At 39.6% G+C, this 19736-nt stretch overlaps 1 protein-coding gene across 3 annotated transcripts in view; it reads left to right on the forward strand.

Moving 5' to 3' along the window:
• Positions 1 to 19736, forward strand: part of PKP3 (plakophilin 3) — an 86335-nt gene that overhangs the window by 23294 nt on the left and 43305 nt on the right. The window contains exons 1-2 of one of the 3 annotated variants that reach the window (XM_087950699.1): positions 9645 to 9774; positions 10118 to 10307. In XM_087950699.1, coding sequence (XP_087806825.1) covers positions 9703 to 9774; positions 10118 to 10307 — 262 coding nt within the window. In that variant the 5' untranslated portion in view covers positions 9645 to 9702. Of the gene's footprint in view, positions 1 to 9644; positions 9876 to 10117; positions 10308 to 19736 lie in introns of those variants that run through there. The other 2 variants (XM_026668159.2, XM_026668158.2) reach the window with 2 other exon arrangements.

Below are 19736 nucleotides of genomic sequence, written 5' to 3' on the forward strand. Positions count from 1 at the left end.
CACTCTATGAGTTAATGAACCTTCTGCCAGGGAGATCAAGCAGACAATGCAATCCAACAATACAAACAATAACAAATATACATCCAATGACAAACTACATCCAGTAGGAAAGGTGTTACTCTACTATACTAAGAAAGTTACTCAACCTGGAAAACTATTAGGGAAGCACAGTCTAAAAACCATTTGCAAGCCAAGAAGAAATTCAAGAAATTATTCACTCATCCAAGGATGACAAAAATCTATTCTCATTATCAGCCATTTACCACATCACCTGCAGCTGTGGACGGGTATATATTGGGATCACAAAATGTAGTATTAATATGAATAAGAATATGAAAGGCATATTCTTGAAAAATCATGTGCTGCTTCATGATGGATACAAGACTCAATTTGAAAACACACAAGCACTGACAACTATATCAAAGTATAATGTGTAACTGCATAAAGAGGCTATCAAGATATATAAACATTCAAACAATTTCAACACGAAAGAAGACTGTTCAAGTAAAGCCTGGATACCAGCTTTACTACATCAAGATTAGAGTTATAAATACAGGATCCAAATCAATCCTTGCTCAGTGGCCTGTGTGAGTTGCTGAAAAGTACACTACAAAACAAAATCATTCTGTGCTTCCCCATCTGCCAGTGAAACATTAGCGTGCCAGAAAATTAGATGTCACCCATTTGCCCTGGAAGCTTGTACTAGGAGTTAATAGGAAGATGGCAAGCTTAAAAAGGGAAATTTAAAAACTGATAATGCAATTCCACACATGTATGATGATGTAAAAGAGGAACTGGAGCAATCATGAGATTTTATGCATAGATTAAAAAATATATATTTATCTGAACTCCTATATTTTCACAATTCCAAAAAGTCCAGATTATTTATCTACAGATAGTCCTCAACTTACAACAGTTCATTTAGTGACCATTCCAAGTTACAAAGGCACTGAAAAAATGACTTATGATCATTTGTCACACTTAGGATCTTTGTCGCACACACCCCTGTATGGTCATATGACAGAATCATGAAGCTTAGCAGCAACTGACTCATATTTATGACAGTTGCAGTGTCCTGGTGTCATGTGATCACCTTTTGCGATCTTCTGACAATCAAAGTCGATGGGAGAGCCAGATTCCCTTAACAATCGTGTTACTAACTTAACAATTGCAGTGATCCACTTAATTACTGTAACAATAAAGGTCATAAAATGAGGCAAAACCCACCTAACAAATTTTTCACCTAGCAACAGAATTTGGAGCTCAAGTGCAGTCATAAGTCGAGAATTAACTGTATTTCAGGCATTTTTCTCTTTCAGCCACAAAAAAATCCATTAGAAAGGGGATCACATGAAGGCAGCACTCTTTAAATTCTGAAACAGTGCTGTAAATATACTTTTCAAAATTATGTAAGAAATCTCCATTTGTTCTCTGAGTTTGCTTTAAAGTAAGGCCATTTCATGTCAAGATTACTTGCAAGGCTCATTGAATGTGAATACCTTTAGCTACCGTATGTAGTCAGGGGTGGGATTCAAATTTTTTAACATAACAACCGGTTCTGTGGGCATGGCTTAGGTGGTGGCCGTGGCTTGGTGGTCATGTGACTGGGTGGACATGGCTTGGTGGTCATATTATTGGCTGGGCGTGGCCAACTCAATATCACTCACATCGAGGCACGCATCTCCTCGCCTGGCCTCTCATGACTGTGGGGATGCTGCAACAGTTGTAAATGTGAAAAATGGTCATAAGCCAGTTTTTTCAGTGCCATTGTAACTTTGAATGGTCACTCCACACAAGCAAAGTACCAGCAAAGAAGGGGAAAAAAAACTCCAGAGAAGTTCCTGAGACAGGAAATCTAGTCCTGCCAAGAATGTAATAAGGGTTAACGGAGAGGCAGTTTCTGTAAGCAATACCAGAATGTTTCCTTCCTGCCTTCCTTGCAGGATTAGGCCAGTAATTTCTTCTAACAACCGGTTCTCTGAACTGCTTAGAATGTTAACAACTGGTTCTAGCGAATAGGTGCGAACTGGTAGAATCCCACCCCTGTATGTAGTGCAAGCAACTGAGGTGGCTGGAAGATTTTAGAAGATTAAATCCAAAACATCTTCAGGTACCAGATTTGGCAATGGTTGCTTAGTTAATACCCCAATGGTGGGATTCAAATATTTTTGCCACCACTTCAGTGGGCATGGCTTGGTGGGTGCGCTTTGTGCACCTGCACACACTTTGCGTGCACATGCGCACCAAACGTGCACTTTGTCCAGGCGTAAAGGAGTCTGTGCAGGTGCAGAGGCATTCTAACTCGCCTCCTGCAAGCCTGCATGATCCCGGTCGCTTCAACAGCTGCTGTGCAACACTATTTTGTGCCGCGCAAAGCAGCTGTGCTTCAAATTCAGCGGATAAAAGTGAGTATGGGAGCCCAGGTGGGCGGGTGGGCCCAACAGCAGAGCCAGCAGCAGCAATGGTTCCATCTCCATTGCTCATTGCTGCTACCGGCTCAAAGAACCGGGCCAAACCGGTCGAATACCACCACTGTAATACCCCTATTTTTTATTGTATCAGCATGATTTAATTTGTTAGAACAACCAGAAAGGGGGAACAGCAAGAAAAATGTATTGGAGATATGTGGATGATACACCATTTTTGTGATGTAGGTTTCAATGACATGAAAACAAAAAGTCAAGAGAAGATTCAAATGGTCTCATTCTGAATATGAAAATTAGCAGGTACGCTTTCTTTAATGGTTCAGGATGCAAAGATAAATGTGCAAAGTACCACATTGCGATTTTTGCGCTTAAGGTACTAGGTGTATATTATAACCAAAGATGCCCTTGATCTTGTAGCCAGCCGATCTGAGATTTTTGACAAAATGAAAAGTGATAGGTACAATTGAAGGGATTAAAGATCGTGATTATCTCTAAAGGAGTATAAAGTGGATTTATCTGATCAAGGTTAAAATAGATATGTGGTTATTTCTGCTTACACTTAATGGACTTTAGTTGACCAGGACTGAATGATGAGATTTCAAGGATCTGTTTATACATAAGAGATGAGATATGGGATAAAGAGAATATATTTTAAAAGAAAATGATAAGTTGTTAAAATTGTTTATACTTCTTATGATGAATGGGGGAGACACTTCTTTTTTTCCCCCTTTGCTATACAGGTAGTCCTCAATTTATGACCACAACTGAGCCCAAAATTTATGTTGCTAAATGAAACATTTGTTAAGTGAGTTTTGTCCCATTTTATGACTTTTCTTGCCACTGTTATTAAGTGAATCATTGCAATTGGTAAGTTAGTAAAATGGATATTAAGTAAATTTGGCTTCACTTCCCCATTGACTTTGCTTGTCAGAAGTTGCAAAAGCTGATCACATAATCCCAGGACACTACAACCGTCATAAATATGAACCAGTTGCCAAGCATCTGACTTGTGATCATGTGACCATGGGGATAAGTGTGAAAAATGGTCATGTCACTGTTTCAGTGCCATTGTAATTTTGAATGGTCGCTAAATGAACTGTTGTAAGTCGAAAACTACTTGCATTCTTATATTTTCTTTCTTTTTTAAACATTTTCCCTTTTCCTGCACTTTTTTTCTTTTTATTGTTTTATTTTCTGTAGTTTGTACTAGTTTGCAGTTTGTTTAACTATAAGGCTTTATAAAATCATTATTTAACAAGTGAATGCAAGTTGAAGAATGGATGGAAGCAAAAGCCACTCCTTCTTTTATGTGATGGCTCCTCCTGCTCCATTGTCTGCAACACATACAGTCAAGGGAGGGCTGCTGGGGGTTCGCAAGGGTTTGGGAGATCCTCTAGCTAAGATTCTGCACAGTTTGGAGAACCCCACCCCCAAATCCCACTCCTGGCTGGCCCTGCCCACCCCATGCCAGGAGTCCCTACGTGGCCTGTTTTGGATGTAGGTAAGTGCAGGGCGCATGCAGAGGCTCGGGGAGGGTGAAAAATGGGCCTCCTGGAAGTTTGGGAAGGTTAGAAATGGGCCCATTTCCAGCTTCCAGAGAGCCTCCAGAGCCCAGGGAGCCCATTTTTTGCCCTCCCGGAGGCTCGAGGAAAGCCTCCAGAGACCAGGGAGGGCAACCCCACCCCTGCCATCGTGCAAGAGGCCAGCTAGGCCACACCCAGCATGGCCACGCCCACGCAGCAACCGGGCAGAGAACCTGTTGCTAAAATTTTTGAAGCCCATCCCTGCAAACAATACATTCCTTGTATCTGATGCTTTTATTGGAGACTTAATCACATAGCCCAGAGTCACCTTATAGGAGAGATGGATATTGCATATAAAAAATGTAATAAATAAATAAATAGCATAAAAAGCAAGATGGCTGCAGATAGTTGTTAGAGATGAGGGAAAGTTTTCTCACCATCTTCCCAACACTTGTTACATTGGGCAAAGAACATAATAAAATAAAAACAATAAATGCAGGATCAAAAAATCTTTTTTTAAAAAAAACTCTGTTTGTCTCTCTACCATTTTTAAAGAAAATAATGAGGACCAGTTGTTCTGAAAGTAGCATCCCTGATTCTTAGTGAAATAGCACTAAAGAACAAGCATGGGGGAAAGGCTGAAAAGTCTCAATCTCCATTTAAGCTAGAAATGATCAACATAAGGAGTAGTAGAATTGGGGTGTCCTTGGAATATTCAAGAATATCCCACCATGAGAAACAAGGAAGCAAGTACATTGAATCAGCACAAACAACCACCTGTGACTTCTCATTTTGGCAGACTTCCCACAAAGTTTTCTGGATGAATCATGAAAATGACCTCACGCTGTTTTCCTGTATCAAGGCAACAGAGATATCTTGGGTGGGATAACACTATTTGCACTTAGGCTGTTACAGATAAGAATACAATGTGTCCTGTTGAAGACTGCCCTCCTGCCCTGCCCCCCCCAATAAACCACCTAAGATTTTCTAGGATTAGTATTTTAAGTGTGTACTGGTATACTTGTATGCTTCCTAACTAGTGGGATGAAGTCAATGTTATGTTGGGTTGAAAGTCCCTAAATTTCAGATCTTCACATGTAAACAAGATTGATTTAGATTTCACTTCTGGGACGTTAGCCAAAATGTATCAAAACTGACCAGGATTATTTTTACTATTAGCAAGGAATGCTGTGTATGACAGGGCCATGACTATGGCTGATGACCCAGTATGGACCTTCTCTATAATAAAGAACATTCTGTAAAAGCCTCAATGAATTGGTGTCGCCTAAGCTGTTATAAGAAATATGGAATCTACATCTTGTAGTGTCTGTGTGTCACATTTCAGAGGATAGTAATGTTGGAAGAACTGGATGTGAGTTTGAGGAAAATTGTGCTATGTTCTGATGGGGAAGTGATCAAATTAGGGGTTAGGGGACGATATTCTTTTAGGCGACATAAATGGATGTCTGAAAATAAGATGGTAAAAAGTATATAGAATATGATTAAGTTATTCTGAGACACCCTCCCCCCCAAATGACTGAAAATGGTGAATATTTGGTGAATGTATTTAGAAAAGTGTCTATTTATTATGTATATAGTATGCTGTTTAAACAAATGTTCCTGTGTTTATTTCTGTACATGGAAAAAAGAATTATTTAAAAAGCACCACTAATTTCATTTTTATTGTGAAAGGCTAATACAAAGATGTAAGAATAATGAGAATTTTTCAGCACAGAACAGGTCATTATTTGTCAATGGTGGATTTTGGGGAAAAGGGAATGGAAGAAAAGAAAGATGTGATAAGAACAAACATGAAAACAAAACTATTGCAAGAAGATAAAGTGTGAATCCTCCACAGTATCTATCTGGATAAAAATAGAATCCTCTATTAAACTTGCTGTTTAATTTCCCAACAGAATGAATAGAAAGTATATGAATGGAAATATGATGTGAACACTATTTGGAGTAGAAATTTATATTACAAAAATGTGTAATGTTACACTAAAAAAAAGAATGCCTGGGGAAATGATGATTCCTACAACATTCCTTGTATAAAGTATAGTTAGACATGAAGATGGTGATGGCGATAGAGATAAGGATAGAAAAATATAGTCACGACTGTGGGTGAGGATTAAAATATGCTGCAAAAAATAAGGGTGAGAAAAATATACTAAATAATGTCTAAAATACAAAATATGGTTGCAAAAATATAATCAAGGCAGGGAATCGTAAAAGGAGAGAAAATGCAGAACAATTTTGATATAAACAAAAATACTATATGATTAAATAATTTATATATTACTTTGAAAGTCTGTGAAGACAGCAAAGAGCCTCCAGCAGAGTGCATGCAATTAAAAATAAATATGATTTGGTATGGAACTGGAGTGTGGTAATGCTGGTATAAGTATATTACAGTTTTATATGTCAAAAAATGTGATATGTTGAAGGGTGAGTTTGAAAGAAATTCTGTAAATACTAAAACTTATGAAAAAAACTGATGAGTCATAAATGTTGTGAGAATGCTTTCAAATGGTAAGGCAACATGAAGAGACATTTTTCTGGAGAAATATTAAAATATACCGTGTTTCTCACAAAATAAGGCCGGGCCTTATTTTTTTTTTGACCCCTGAAAAAACAGCTAGGCCATCTTTTCGGGGGTAACTTAATTTCCTCCCCCACCGAGAGAGGCCCATACGCACGTACCTCGCTGCGAGGCCTCTTCTATCGGCCGACGAAAGCTCCCTGAAGGCAGAGTCCCCAGCTGCTTCAGGGCGTGGCGTGGCTGCCAGTGTCCCCTCGCCTTTAGGCAGTCTCTTTTGGGCGATGGAAGCTCCCCAAATGCAGTCATCAGCCACTTCGATCGGCCGGTAGAAGCGGCCTCTGGGCGAGCGCACACACACACACTCCCCTCGCCGTGAGGCTGCTTCTTTCGGCAGATGAAAGCTCCCTTGAAGGCAGAGTCCCCAGCCGCTTAGGGGCAAGGCATGGCTGCCCATGTCCCCTCGCCTTTAGGCAGTCTCTTTCGGGCGATGGAAGCTCCCCAAATGCAGTCACCAGCCACTTCGATTGGCTGGTAGAAGCGGCCTCGGGGCGAGCGCACACACACACACTCCCCTCGCCGCGAGGCCGCTTCTTTCGGCAGACGAAAGCTCCCTTGAAGGCAGAATCCCCAGCCGCTTCAGGGCGAGGCGTGGCTGCCCATGTCCCCTCGCCTTTAGGCAGTCTCTTCCGGGCGATGGAAGCTCCCCAAATGCAGTCACCAGCCACTTCAATCAGCTGGTAGAAGCCGATTGAAATGTTTGCAAGTTTGCAATAAACTTTTAATGTGTAAGCATAGCAAAATACAATTTTATTTCCATTTTGAATATAGTTCTGGGAAATGCTTAATTATCCCAAAGTTTGACTTAATTGCTGCACATTTTGGGCCTGGTTCCCACAACAGAGTGTCAATCCTTTTTAACAAAGTCATCTTATTTGGGAATGCTTTCTTATCTAAGGGGATGGTTCATACTTTAATTATGAAATGTTTAATAACTGGATACTCAGTGTTGGGCTGTGCTATGTAGAATTCATAAAGCTAAGCAGGGTTGGGCCTAGTTATTACTGTACTATCATCAAGGCTACATACCTCTAGAGCAGGGGTGTCAAACTCGATTTCATTGAAGGCTGCATCAGGATTGTATTTTACCTCGGAGGGCCAGAGTGGGCATGGCCAGATTGGGCGTGGTCAGGTTGATATCACTTGTGTCAGGGTGCCTGTGGTGGCCTGAGCCCTCTGCCAGAGTAAACAGGCTCCTGAGCTCCGTTTTCGGCTGCAACGGCCTCCTGTAAGTAACCCTCTGCCAATGAAAATAGAGCTCAAGAGGGCTGTGTGCAGCCTACCTGAGTTCTGTTTTTGCTGGCAGAGGCACCGCAGGTCAGTCTTTCGCCGTTTCCAGGGTGGCCCTGTGGGCCAGATCTAATCACCCTGCGGGCCGGATCTGGCCCCCGGGCCTTGAGTTTGACACCCCTGCTCTAGAGAGTCTTTCGTCTCGACATCTGACAGCACTTCATAAATGCTAGTTAATTATTATTTGGCTAGAGACCATACAAAGGAAAACAATACTATGAACGTGGTATATATAATAATGATTGTTCCATGCCAACCGCAGGCTGGTATGTTTTAGAAATAATTGTTGTTTCAAGAATGAACCAAATTAGTAATATTGCAAGAGAGGAGAGGATGGCTCATATCTACTACTGTAGTCAAATGTTATTACTGTAGTAGTATTTGGAATATCATCAATCCTAAAATCTCACTGCATGGTTCCATCCCTCCGGAAGGGCCATTGCTTCCAGCCTTATCTTTAGACTGGAAATATCTAAGCTACTTTAATATCATTAAACTGTTTCTTAATATATAAATATCTTTCAGTGGATAGATATAACCTAAACAGACAGCAATTAGGTTGATGGAATGACATAGAGGTGGGTGTCAGGTGTACGACCAATTGCTGCCACATAGAACATACTATTACTATAGAAAACAATAATTCTAGGTGCCCATATAGCAGCTAGAAACCAGCCTGGCAATTTTTTTAAAAAAATCTCAGAAAAAGGTAATGACAATCCTCTTCCATATTATTGGTAAGCAAAGTCCCTATCCTCACATTTGACTTGGGGAAAGTACTTGCACAAAGAAACTCACAGACTTAAATGTGTGTAAGCAACAGTGTGTACGGAAATAACTGAGTAGTTAATGGTACTATGAAGGTATGAATGAGTGGGAGAGGGAGAGAGAGAGAGACAGAGAGGGAGGGAAGTTGATTAGACAGGACCATCATATATGGTGAGGCAAGCAGGGTGGGCATCAACACGAGCGCTGTCCCCATAGATATGTGAAATTCACTCTGCTTCTTCTGAAACCGGGCAAGTTTAAATCGCTGTACACCCTCCAAAGAAAACGAAAACACAGCCGTGTGTGATACACGTGGGAACCCCTTGCAGGAAGTTTCTAAGACAGCGGCTGCCGCCACCACCCTCTGTGTTCGTAACTCCCAGCAGATACTTTTGCAAAAGGCTGAAAAAAATAATCATAACCCGCTCCCCTTGAAACTTCTTTGAAGTCCAGCTATCGGAAGCGACGCGTCCCGAGTAATTGCCGATGGGTTTGTGCACACTCGGCAAGGCGTCCCGCGCTTCTGGGTAGGGAAGAAGGAAGAAAGCAGTGCGGGACGTTGACCTGCCTCGGCTGGGGCGCCAAACCTCTTCGCTCGACGCGTACTTTTTTTTTTGCAATGTGAGGGGAGCAAAAAAACTGAGCTCGGCTGAAGTGGGATGGCCGCGCGCGCCTTCTCCTTTCTCGCTATCTTTTTCCGGCCTTTCCGCCCCGGGCAGTCAAGGCAGTTTCCCTAGCCAGACCAGAGCGATTTGCAACTTTCGTTCTCAACTGAGGAGGAGGAGGAAAGGAGATGGTACCCCACTCCACCCTCTCCCCCCCAAGCCCCGGAGGCCTCGCCGCACCCAGAACCGCTTCTGCTGGTTTGCGGAGGCTGACGAGGGCCAGGGCAGGGCCGGCGGTTGCATGTCGGGCACCCTTGGGATTCGGTCTGAAATTTCGCAGCTTGCCAAACGCCTCACCTGCTTTTTTAAGGTGGAACCGGCCGGCCTGCTCTGCCTTAAAAGCCTGCCCTTGTTTGCCGGCGTCAGTTGCTAGGGAAAGGGGTGTGACCTCGTAGGTGTGTTACAAGTGAAGAGGGGAGGGGGGAGGAGATATGGGCAAGGAGAGTCCCGGGAGACCAAAACAAGACTGGTGGAGAAGACGGGCATGGCGCGGGACCGAGGAGGTTAGAGGAGTCTGTGCTTTTGCGCCCGCCCGCCCTCGAGTGGAACAACTTTCTTGAGCTGCGTAACCAAGATAGAGAGGAAGGGCCTGCCGGGGCCACCTGTAAGACAAGTTTGCGCCTTTTCGGAGTGTGGAAGTGCCCGCTCGGAGTCGCAGAGTTGTCGGAACTTTTTGTGTGTGTGGTTTTTCCCCCGCCCGGGCAATTTCTCGCTGAGTCCAGCGACGCCTCGGGCATAAAAAAAAATAAAAGAGAGAGAGAGAGAGCCGGGGCCTGTTTGAATGTCCCCTTTTGCTGGGCTGCTGCCACCATGCAGGAAAATAATTTCTTCTTGTCGGCTCTGCAGCCGGAGAACGGCGTGTGCTCCTTGGCGCTGCCCTCGGACCAGCAGCTCGACAGGAAGCGCAAGGAGGTGCCTGACGCGGAGCTTCTCAAGAACGCCCGGGTGCAGGAGCAAGTCCGGATTCGGATGCTGCAGAACAGCCATTCGGCCCCCAGGAGCAACGGAGTCTTCTCGGACTACGCCGAGTTGAAAGGTAGGCGCTGGGGTGAGGGACGGCGGTGGAGGGGGAAGGGTGAGGGAGATGACCTTAGGGCCTCTTTCCAGAGCAAAGAGGGTGGAAGTGTCCATCTAGGGGAGGGCTATAAAGGGACTTGAGTGGGTTGAGCAGGCCATTTAACAACACGTTGCCCGCGAATGCTTTGGGAAGTGACAGTTCTCTAGTTCCTAAGGAAAACAAACAAACAGATCAGGGCTTGCCAAAAGCCACCCAGTGATTGCATGAGAGGTGAACTGGGATGCCTCTTGGCTTAGAACAGAGCTCTCCAAACTTGGCAACTTTAAGACTTGTGGACTTCAACTCCCAGAAGTCCACAAGTCTTACAGCTGCCAAGTTTGGGGATCCCTGGCTTAGAACATCTTAGAACTCTAATAAGCTTCTTGGCTTAGAATAAAAAAGGACGTTTTTTATTGCATCGAATTCCGATTGTTCAGTGACTTCTCCTAAGTTTCTTCTCCAGTATTGCATCTGTAAAAAGCCTGGACTTGGAGGGTGGGGGAGGCTGACTTTGGAGGAGTTAGTTCAAGAATGCTGATGCAAATATTGCTTCCAGAAATATGTTGGGTTGGGTGTGTGGCCTTGATTGCAGCAGTGTAACCAGTTGAGGCTTCTTTGAAATCTGTGAAACAGTGATTAACTGTGTTATTAGAGGTGCTTTCATTAAAAAAAATGGAAAAAGTTAATGGAAAGTGATGGGAAATCCACATATTGTCTTTTATTTCTGGCCTTCTATTCATCTCATACCAGAGGTGGTAGTATCAAAGATTTGTCAGCCAAAAGGAGGATTGCATGAGATAGGAGAAAAGTTTTGCCTTTCATTAATTTGGGTTTTCATTAATTTGGTTTTCAAGGTAGCCATACTAGCCTGTGTTGCATTGCTGACTCCCAGTTTTGTAGGAGACAGCCTTTAGGTTTTAGACAACTAGAATATTCCTTCATTCCTCTTTTTTTCCAGAAAAGAACATAAACAAAAGAAACTCAAACTATAACTATTCTTCCGAAATCACTTCAGGAATATTGTATTCCATACTGTTTTTTTGAATCTCATATGCATCACTTATCTAAAGCGTATCTAATGGTGATAACAGTAGAAGGAATTATTAATCTTTTATTGATACTATATTATAGTTATTCAAAATATTACGTAATACAGGACCATTATCAGAATGGTTTGCACAGTGGCAGATAGGATAGCACTCCAGAGGGTTAAATGTCATTGCCCAGAAGATCATTGGTTGTCCTCTCCCCTCTTTGGAAGAGCTTTATAACTCCCGCTGCCTTAAGAAAGTTCAAAACATTTCAAAGATCCATCTCATCCTGGGGACCCTTTTTTAAACTATTATAGATAATAAAAACAAGGACAAATAGACTGAAAAACAGCTTCTATCTCAGGGCAGCAACTCTATTGAATTCGAATGTATAGGGCAATATTAATGCAATATCAGGGGTTTTCAATTCAATGTATAGAATGTGAAGGATGTGTGTTTGTGTTTATTTTCATAGTCATAATGTACACTGAAGATGGTATTTAATTTTGTTGTATCGAGGTGCAATGACAATAAAGTAAACTAACTAATACTTTTTTAATACTTTTTTTCCCACTAAATTACTGTAAATACAGCTGAGTTCTAGTAAAAAGGTTTAAGACTGAACATAGTGAGATAAACAAGATGGGAAGTTTGATCCCAGGCATGTTTACTTGGAGATTATGTCCCACTGGATTTATTACGTGTAAATGTGTGTTTGAGTTATTGAAAACAGTGCAAGCAAACTCGATAGCTGAACAGAGTAGGATTTGAATTTGCACTTCCCCTTTTATTTCAACTACACATTTTCCAATGTGAATCGGGAGTTAATTTCTCACTAATTAACAAATGTCTTGTTAGAAAAGCCTTCTTATCAGAGTCCTTATGTCTTTCATAGTTGCATCACTGGCAAAAAAAATAATCAATTTGGGGTTGTTTTTACCAGCCCAGGACTTCTGGAAAGTTGTAGTAGTTGGGTGTCTGGCAATCCAGGAACTAATAAAAGCATTGACCAGAATTATAGTTTTGAACTTCACATTTTCTAGATGGCATCTGTTACAATTATATTGCCTCTAATTACTAGACTGTTGTTCTGTTACATCTGAAAAACGTGACTAGCATTTAAAAGAAACCCATTTTGTTTCCTTTTAAGATGGCGTCAGAGATATTTTGACTGCATTTCTGTTCATTATTTTTCATGTTTTGTATTGGGAGTTCAAGACAAACTCCCAAATTAGGAGATGTGGTATCATAATTTTATTAATTTAATTTATATGTATATAAGTAAGCCATCAAAACTGGTCAGATTCTTCATATTGTACTTTCTGGCTTGGGAAATTTGGCTTTGAAAGTTTCTTCCTGTAATCTTTTAAGATAATACCTTAACTATTCTGACATAATTGATATTTATCACCGTTGTTTAGCTTATTATGTACAACTTCAGTAGAAGGTCTGAGTAAAAGTTGCAATGTCTAATTCTTTATCAGGAAATGATACATTTTCTGATAAATTCAAGTCAATATGGCAATTTGCTCTTTTCTAGTCTTAGCACTGCTGCAGAGAAGGTAACTGGAGAAGTCTGGTTGAGTTTTTGATGTGAGTTGTTGCTGAGGCAGTGGTTTCTTAACATATCCCATTGAACTCTCCTTGACACTGTTTATCAACTCATTGTTTCTACTTCATGAGTTCTCTGAAGTTCTTTTGAATTTCTGTATTAAAAGGCATTGTGATGGCTATCTTAATTTATGTCTTCATAATATTCTGAGACTGCTGAATGATAATAGATTCATTGCACAGGATTATGCTAACTAAATTTCCTTTGAACTGTACTCAGGTTAATGCTTCAGAAGTGGGTAAGCCACTTTTGAAGATACCAGGACCTTGCTTTTTGTGTCTGCTTACCTTTTGATGTATCAGTCTGATTCTAATCATAAACCCCATATTCTGTTCTGGTGTCTGTCCTGCATGTTACAGTGTTGTTATAGATCCAATAGAAATGTAGGAATTACACAAAGTCATTATCAAATAACATGGGGATCCTAAATTAGATTGAAATATGAATTATCCACAGTTATAGAATAAGCAAGTCACTATTTCTAATCAGATTATTCAAGAACTTATAACTTATTCCAGGATGAAGGTCCTCTCACACCTTAGATATTAATGAACATCAATATTGAGCTAGCTGAGTCAATAATGCAGGAAGCTGGGATTTGTGTTTCTAGAAAGCCACACATTTCCCACTTACAACATATTTATCTTCTTCCTGCATCAGAATTATGCAGATTTCAATACCAATCCCATAAAATTCAAGGCATATGTAGATATGATTCCTATTACGGTACAGACCTGGTACAAGTTAGGCCTGGCTGCTTCTGAAACCTGTATATCTTTAATGGATGTATGATAGACAGCTATCCAATGGGGTCTAAATTGTTTTGTGTGATAGCGAATCGGTCCCAGGCCAGGAGTAGTTGAGAGACTGGGCTGAGACTTTTCAAAACAGAGCCTTACCATTGACAAAAAGGATGATGCTGAAACATGATATATTGCAGTGCTCCCCCCAGAAATCTTAAAACTTTTATCATCGCTGGCCATTGCCCATGCTCAATCATGCTGCTGAGTCTTTAGTCCCCCATATATCTGGAAAATACTAGATTGCCTGCAGCTGTTACATAGAGAAGAATACTAGCACAATAAAGATACTGGAGGGCCAATTTGTTTCTCTGAATTTTTGGCAGTTGGAGTTGTCTATAGATATTCTCAATAATGATTGCTTTTCAAAAGGCAGTTGAATTTTCTTACTTTTTTTTCTTGAAAACATTTCCGGTCTCATCCAGGAAATTTCTTCAGTTCTGGCTGAATGATTGGGAATGAATCGATATACTTTCCAGTCATCTGGTTATTAGCACTCTGAGGGTTGGTGGTTAGCTCTGTGAGAGTCACTGAGGCCACTTGGGGGTATTTCTGTGCCCTCAGAGTCACCTGAATCAGAGTCCAAATGACTGTTCTTGGGACTGTTGAAAGGACTGTGTTGGAGACAGGAGACAGGCGTGTGCAATCATGAGAAATGCTGTTGTTATCTGGCAGTTTGCATTGCTTAAACATCATAGCAATATTGTCATACCATGGTGTCACAATGGCTTAGAGATACTTTTGGCACAAAGGTCACATGCTGCAACTCCTCCTCCAATCCCATTTTAAGGAAAAAAGAACATTTCCTTTCTAAGGACATTTGTTATGAGATACTTCTTCTAACTAAACGTGGATTCATACTATACTATATGAGCAGGCTCGTATAATAAGATTACATGAAAATCTCTCTCAGTTTGGGGGTAGGAGTAGATCTGGATAAACAGACTTGGTATTATTAACTATTTTCTGGTCTGAATCGATGCCCTCCAGTGACTGATAAGAGGTCTTTCACCTTCAAATACAGGGGTGAGATAATAGTGTCTTTAAAGAGCTTTTGAAGTGCTCACATTTAAGTCCTTCAGGGGGAAAACAAAGAACTTCCTGTTCATTCTCTGTTTTTGGTAGAGATAGAGCTGTGGGTAGGGGGAGGGGTAGTCTCAACTATGGCATGCAGCATAGTTAGGTTTAGGGAAGCATCTTCCTCTTGCTATCCTGCCCTCTTTGCTGCACAACCACATTTGAAAAGATTGTGATGGTAACATACAGAACTGATTTTAATCATTTAAGAGGAGGCATCTTGAATATGATACACTTGCCTCTGGAAAGAGAGGAGGCTGGACGTTATGTATACATCTTCTGACCTGTGGAAGTAATGGAACAAGTGAGAGAAGACAAGGGAAGAAAAACAGAAACTGCCCCAAAGAAAATGAGAATCAGATACTGAATTAACGCTGTTGAGAAGATGACCAACTGGAGCTTCCAACTCAACTGTGCCTTAAAAAGGAACAGGCAGTATGCTAGTAAATAATAATCATCAGCATATGCTTACAGGGATTATTTTGACCTGAGAAAGGGACTCTGTAAACTTGCCCTGGTGCCTTCTTACACAGAAGGTAGATATTAATTAGTCACACATGCCTGTTGCTGATTCATAATTTAGTACAACCTCCAGAAATGTAGAATATTTAAATGGTGATAGCTATTACACACACACACACACACACACATCCTTATATTAACTATATTATATATCCTATATATATTCTTATAATAACTATATTACAGTATATAACCTAGCTGTGTATCATTAATTATCTTTGGTTTCTTGCCACGCCAAAACTGAACTGGGGAATCCCTTTATGTATATGCTTTGAGGATGGATTGTAATCCTCCAGTCAACAGTCTTGACTTATCTAATGTTTTGTTGACATTTGTTTTCTTTTTCTTTTTAAAGCTGGTTTTTTTTTTAAATTTATTGGTTTTTAAGACAAACATAGACAAACAAAACATAAAAACATCAAGCCATCTTCCATATGTATACATACAGTGTGCCGGTTGGTTTACAAATTGTTTTGTGCTTCCATTTCGTAGTCTTCAATTACAATTACATTGTATATATTCTCATATTTTCAATCAAATATTAAATACATTAGTATCATTGTTAATCAATCATTTGACTATACTTTTATTCATTCATGTTTTATAAAATAATCATATTTTACTTAATTTGTTTTATGACAGTTCATATTATCATCTCAAATCTATCCTAGAATCATTTTGTAGATATAATAAGAATATATCTTTATATATTTATTATTTTCTAAGAATCTACATATTTCACTACCATGTTTTATTGTCTAACCATTGATAGAATAGATCCCAAATTTTATAAAATTGTTTATCATCTTGTTCTCTGATTTCAAATGTCAATCTACTCATTTCAGCACATTCCAATATTTTCTTAATGATTTCCTCCTGTAATGGTATTTTCTCATTTTTCCAATTTTTGGCAAATACAATTCTAGCCACTGTTAATACATTTACAATCAGGTATTTCAATTCTTTACTATATATTTCAGGTAAAATTCCCAGTAAAAATATCTCTGGTTTCAAGTCTATATGCTTTTTTGTCATTTTTTCCAACCACGTGTGGATTTTAGTCCAATATTTTTTGGCATCCGCACAAGTCCACCACATATGGTAATATGAGCCAGGTATCTGATGACATTTCCAACGTTTTTCAGATTTGTTCTTGAACATTCTTGCTATTCTTGTCGGGGGAAATGCCATCTGTAAAACATCTTATACAGATTTTCTTTATATGCTGTTGACATTGTCATTTTATAATTTTGAGACCACAATTTTTGCCATTTCTCTAGATCAATCCCATATCCAAAATTCTTCCCCAAGCAATCATAGTTTCTTTAACTTGCTCTTCTTCTAGTTTAATTTCTAATAAATATCCATACAATTTTTTAATCACCTTTTCATCAGTACCTGTCAAAATCTTATCTAAGTCAGTCAGTTTATCATAGAAACCTTCTGTTTTACAATCTTTGTCATACCTTGAATGTATTTGTGCATATGAAAACCAATTCATCTTTATACCTTGTTCCTCTAATTTTTGCACAGATTTAAGTTAACCCTTTTCATTCAGTATTTCACCATATCTAACTGTTTGTTCTTATAGGATAAGAAAATGCTTCAATAGTCAATAGCCAGACTGGAATTTTCAAATAACATTGTCTTTAATCAGCCACCTTTCCATATACCTCTATCTTTTCTATCAATTTTGATGCTGTTTCTAGTGGGTCTTCTAAAATGAAAACCAGATCATCTGCAAATGCTTGCAACTTAAATTCTTTCTTTTTAATTTTCATCCCTTTTATATCCTTTTCTTCTCTAATATTTCTGTTTAACACTTCCAAGGTTAACACAAACAACAAAGGTGATAGTGGACACCGTTGTCTTGTTCCTTTTCTTATATCAATAGAATCTGTCAGTTCTCCCTCTATCATTACCTTTGCCGTGTGGTTATGATATATAGCTTCTATTGCTTGGATAAATTTTTTACCAAAGCCCATCTGTTCCAGCTGTAATAACATGAATCGCCAATTCACATTATCAAATGCCTTCTGTGCATCTAAAAATATCAAAGCCATTTGTTTTTCAGGGTGTGCCTCGTAGTATTCCAAAGTGTCCAAGATTACTCTCATATTGTCTTTAATAAAGCTGGTTTGTTTTTTTTTAAAAGTATCTGTTTTTTCTGCTGTTTCGCTTTTGATGCAGTAGATTTCAGGGCAGAAAAGCTGTTTTGAGGCTTCAGTCTGAAAAGATTACAATATAATGGTTTTCATAGTGAAATTGTTATGTTCTTTAAACATAGGCTTCTGCAGTCTTTTCAAAAAGGGAGAATAGTCCAGTTCAGTGGTAGGTTTCAATTTTTTTTACTACCGGTTCTGTGGGCGTGGCTTGGTGGGCATGGCAGGGGAAGGATACTGTAAAATCTCCAGTCAGAGGTGGTGTTTGCTGATTCTCCGAACTACTCAAAATTTCCGCTACCGGTTCTCCAGAACTGGTCAGAACATCCCGAACCTCTGGTCCAGTTGCAGAATAATACCAGTTTAATTGTTTAAGACAGGAGTGTAATTTCCAGTCTCACAGCTGATCATGGACACTGAATTCTGCCTTTGTGGCCTTCACTACTCTCACTGTTACTGAAGAGTAACAACACATTTTTCTATCAATTTTTGTGCACAGAAAGCATAAGCAAATGGAAGTATAAGTCTAAAAATATCTTTCCTGGATCTTTTCCCCCATTCCAGTCCATGTTACCACTTGGTTGCCCCAAAATATAAGAAGTAATACTTGGCTGCAGCCATTAAGAGGGTGCCTCCACTTGATTCAGTAGAAGTGATTGACACAAGATCCACAACAAGATCACAATTAGATCCAAGAAGAAGAGAGCTAGAATGAAAGTTGATGGCTCATGTGGCTCCTTCTATAATCACCACAGAAGAAGACTACCCTGAATATAAAATGACCTCCCAAAACAAATACAAGAATATAAATATAAGAGAAAAAAATGATAAAATGCTGGGCAGTTCCCAGCTTCCTTTATCAATTTATGATTTCCTCTTCAGATTTCTCCTCCCCTCATAAATGTGATATATGTCACACTTCTGTGTACACATGTATATGGACTGATTGAACAAATAAATAAACCTGCTAGAAATCCCACTTCTAAAAAGGATAGAATCAAAATAAAAACAATTACTGGACAAAATTAGTAAAATATAGTAACCTGTTTGTTAAATAGTTTAATTCCCTTATTGTTAGTGCCAGCCATTCTCACACACAAAAGTCACAGAAAAATAGGGGATGAAACACAGGGAGGAGATAAGTGGATAGAGAAGGAAAGAAAAAAGGTTGAATATGTCAAGCTGGTTGGCTATTGTAACACTAATTATCAAAGGTATCCTTGACTTTCAGTAGCAACATTTGCACCTCCAGCCCATTTCTTTATTTTCAGCAGTTTTCATCTCTGAAAGCAAAGTAGACCATCTCCATTCATAGATGATTATAGGGGAATTGGAATGAGATTCAACCATAAAGATCCAAAATAATAGAATTGGTGTGCATGCATGCATGCCTGAGCATACTGTCACCTGGACCATTTGTAAGTTATTTTTTGCTTCATTTACCATCTGTAGATTAAGCATTTCTTTCTGATGAAATCTGTATACAAAAGTTTTTTTGTTGTTGTTCCATGTCTGATTCCCAGAGATTGCCTGGAGAAAGTCCTTGCAGTTTTCTTGGCAAGATTTCTTTAGAAGTGGTTTGCCATTGCTTCCCAGGGTTGAGAGGTCACCCAACTGGCTTCATGCTCAAGGCAGAACTAGAACTCACCGTCTCACAGTTTGTAGCCTGATGCCTTAATCATTACACCAAACTGGTTCATACAAAAGTATACATCTAGCCAATTCTTTGTAAAAGACAAGAATGCCCAGCAAACATTATTTTCTTGCACCAAAATGTCAATTATATTAATAAAGTTTTACATTACTTTTATTGTTTGGTTTTTTTAAAAAATAAAATATTTGGAGGTTTACTTGGGATTAGTTTATCCCCAAAATGGGGCAAGCTTAAAAAAACGTGCTATCCAAAATTTCCGAGATTGCTAACAAGGTAGGAGTAGAACGAGTGAGAATAAGGGGGGAAAGCTTGATCAAATTTATTCTGGTACATTTAACAGGGACATAATTTGCACAAATTATTTATTTTTTATTATTTATTACTTATAAAATATGCATCCCAAACTTTCATTTTTAGTAACTGCAAAGAAGGCAAGACATTTTGAAGAAAGGTAAACATTGTGTCTTGTTGCATATCAAATTGGTGCTAGTTTAATACAAAAAAAATTGTAGGAATAGAAGTGAGAAAGGAACTTGGAGTTGGTCTAATG

This window comes from Notechis scutatus, chromosome 1 (assembly GCF_049901735.1).
Source record: "Notechis scutatus isolate UNSWTSFEM ecotype Mainland chromosome 1, rNotScu1.2, whole genome shotgun sequence".
Taxonomy (NCBI): Eukaryota; Metazoa; Chordata; class Lepidosauria; order Squamata; family Elapidae; genus Notechis; species Notechis scutatus.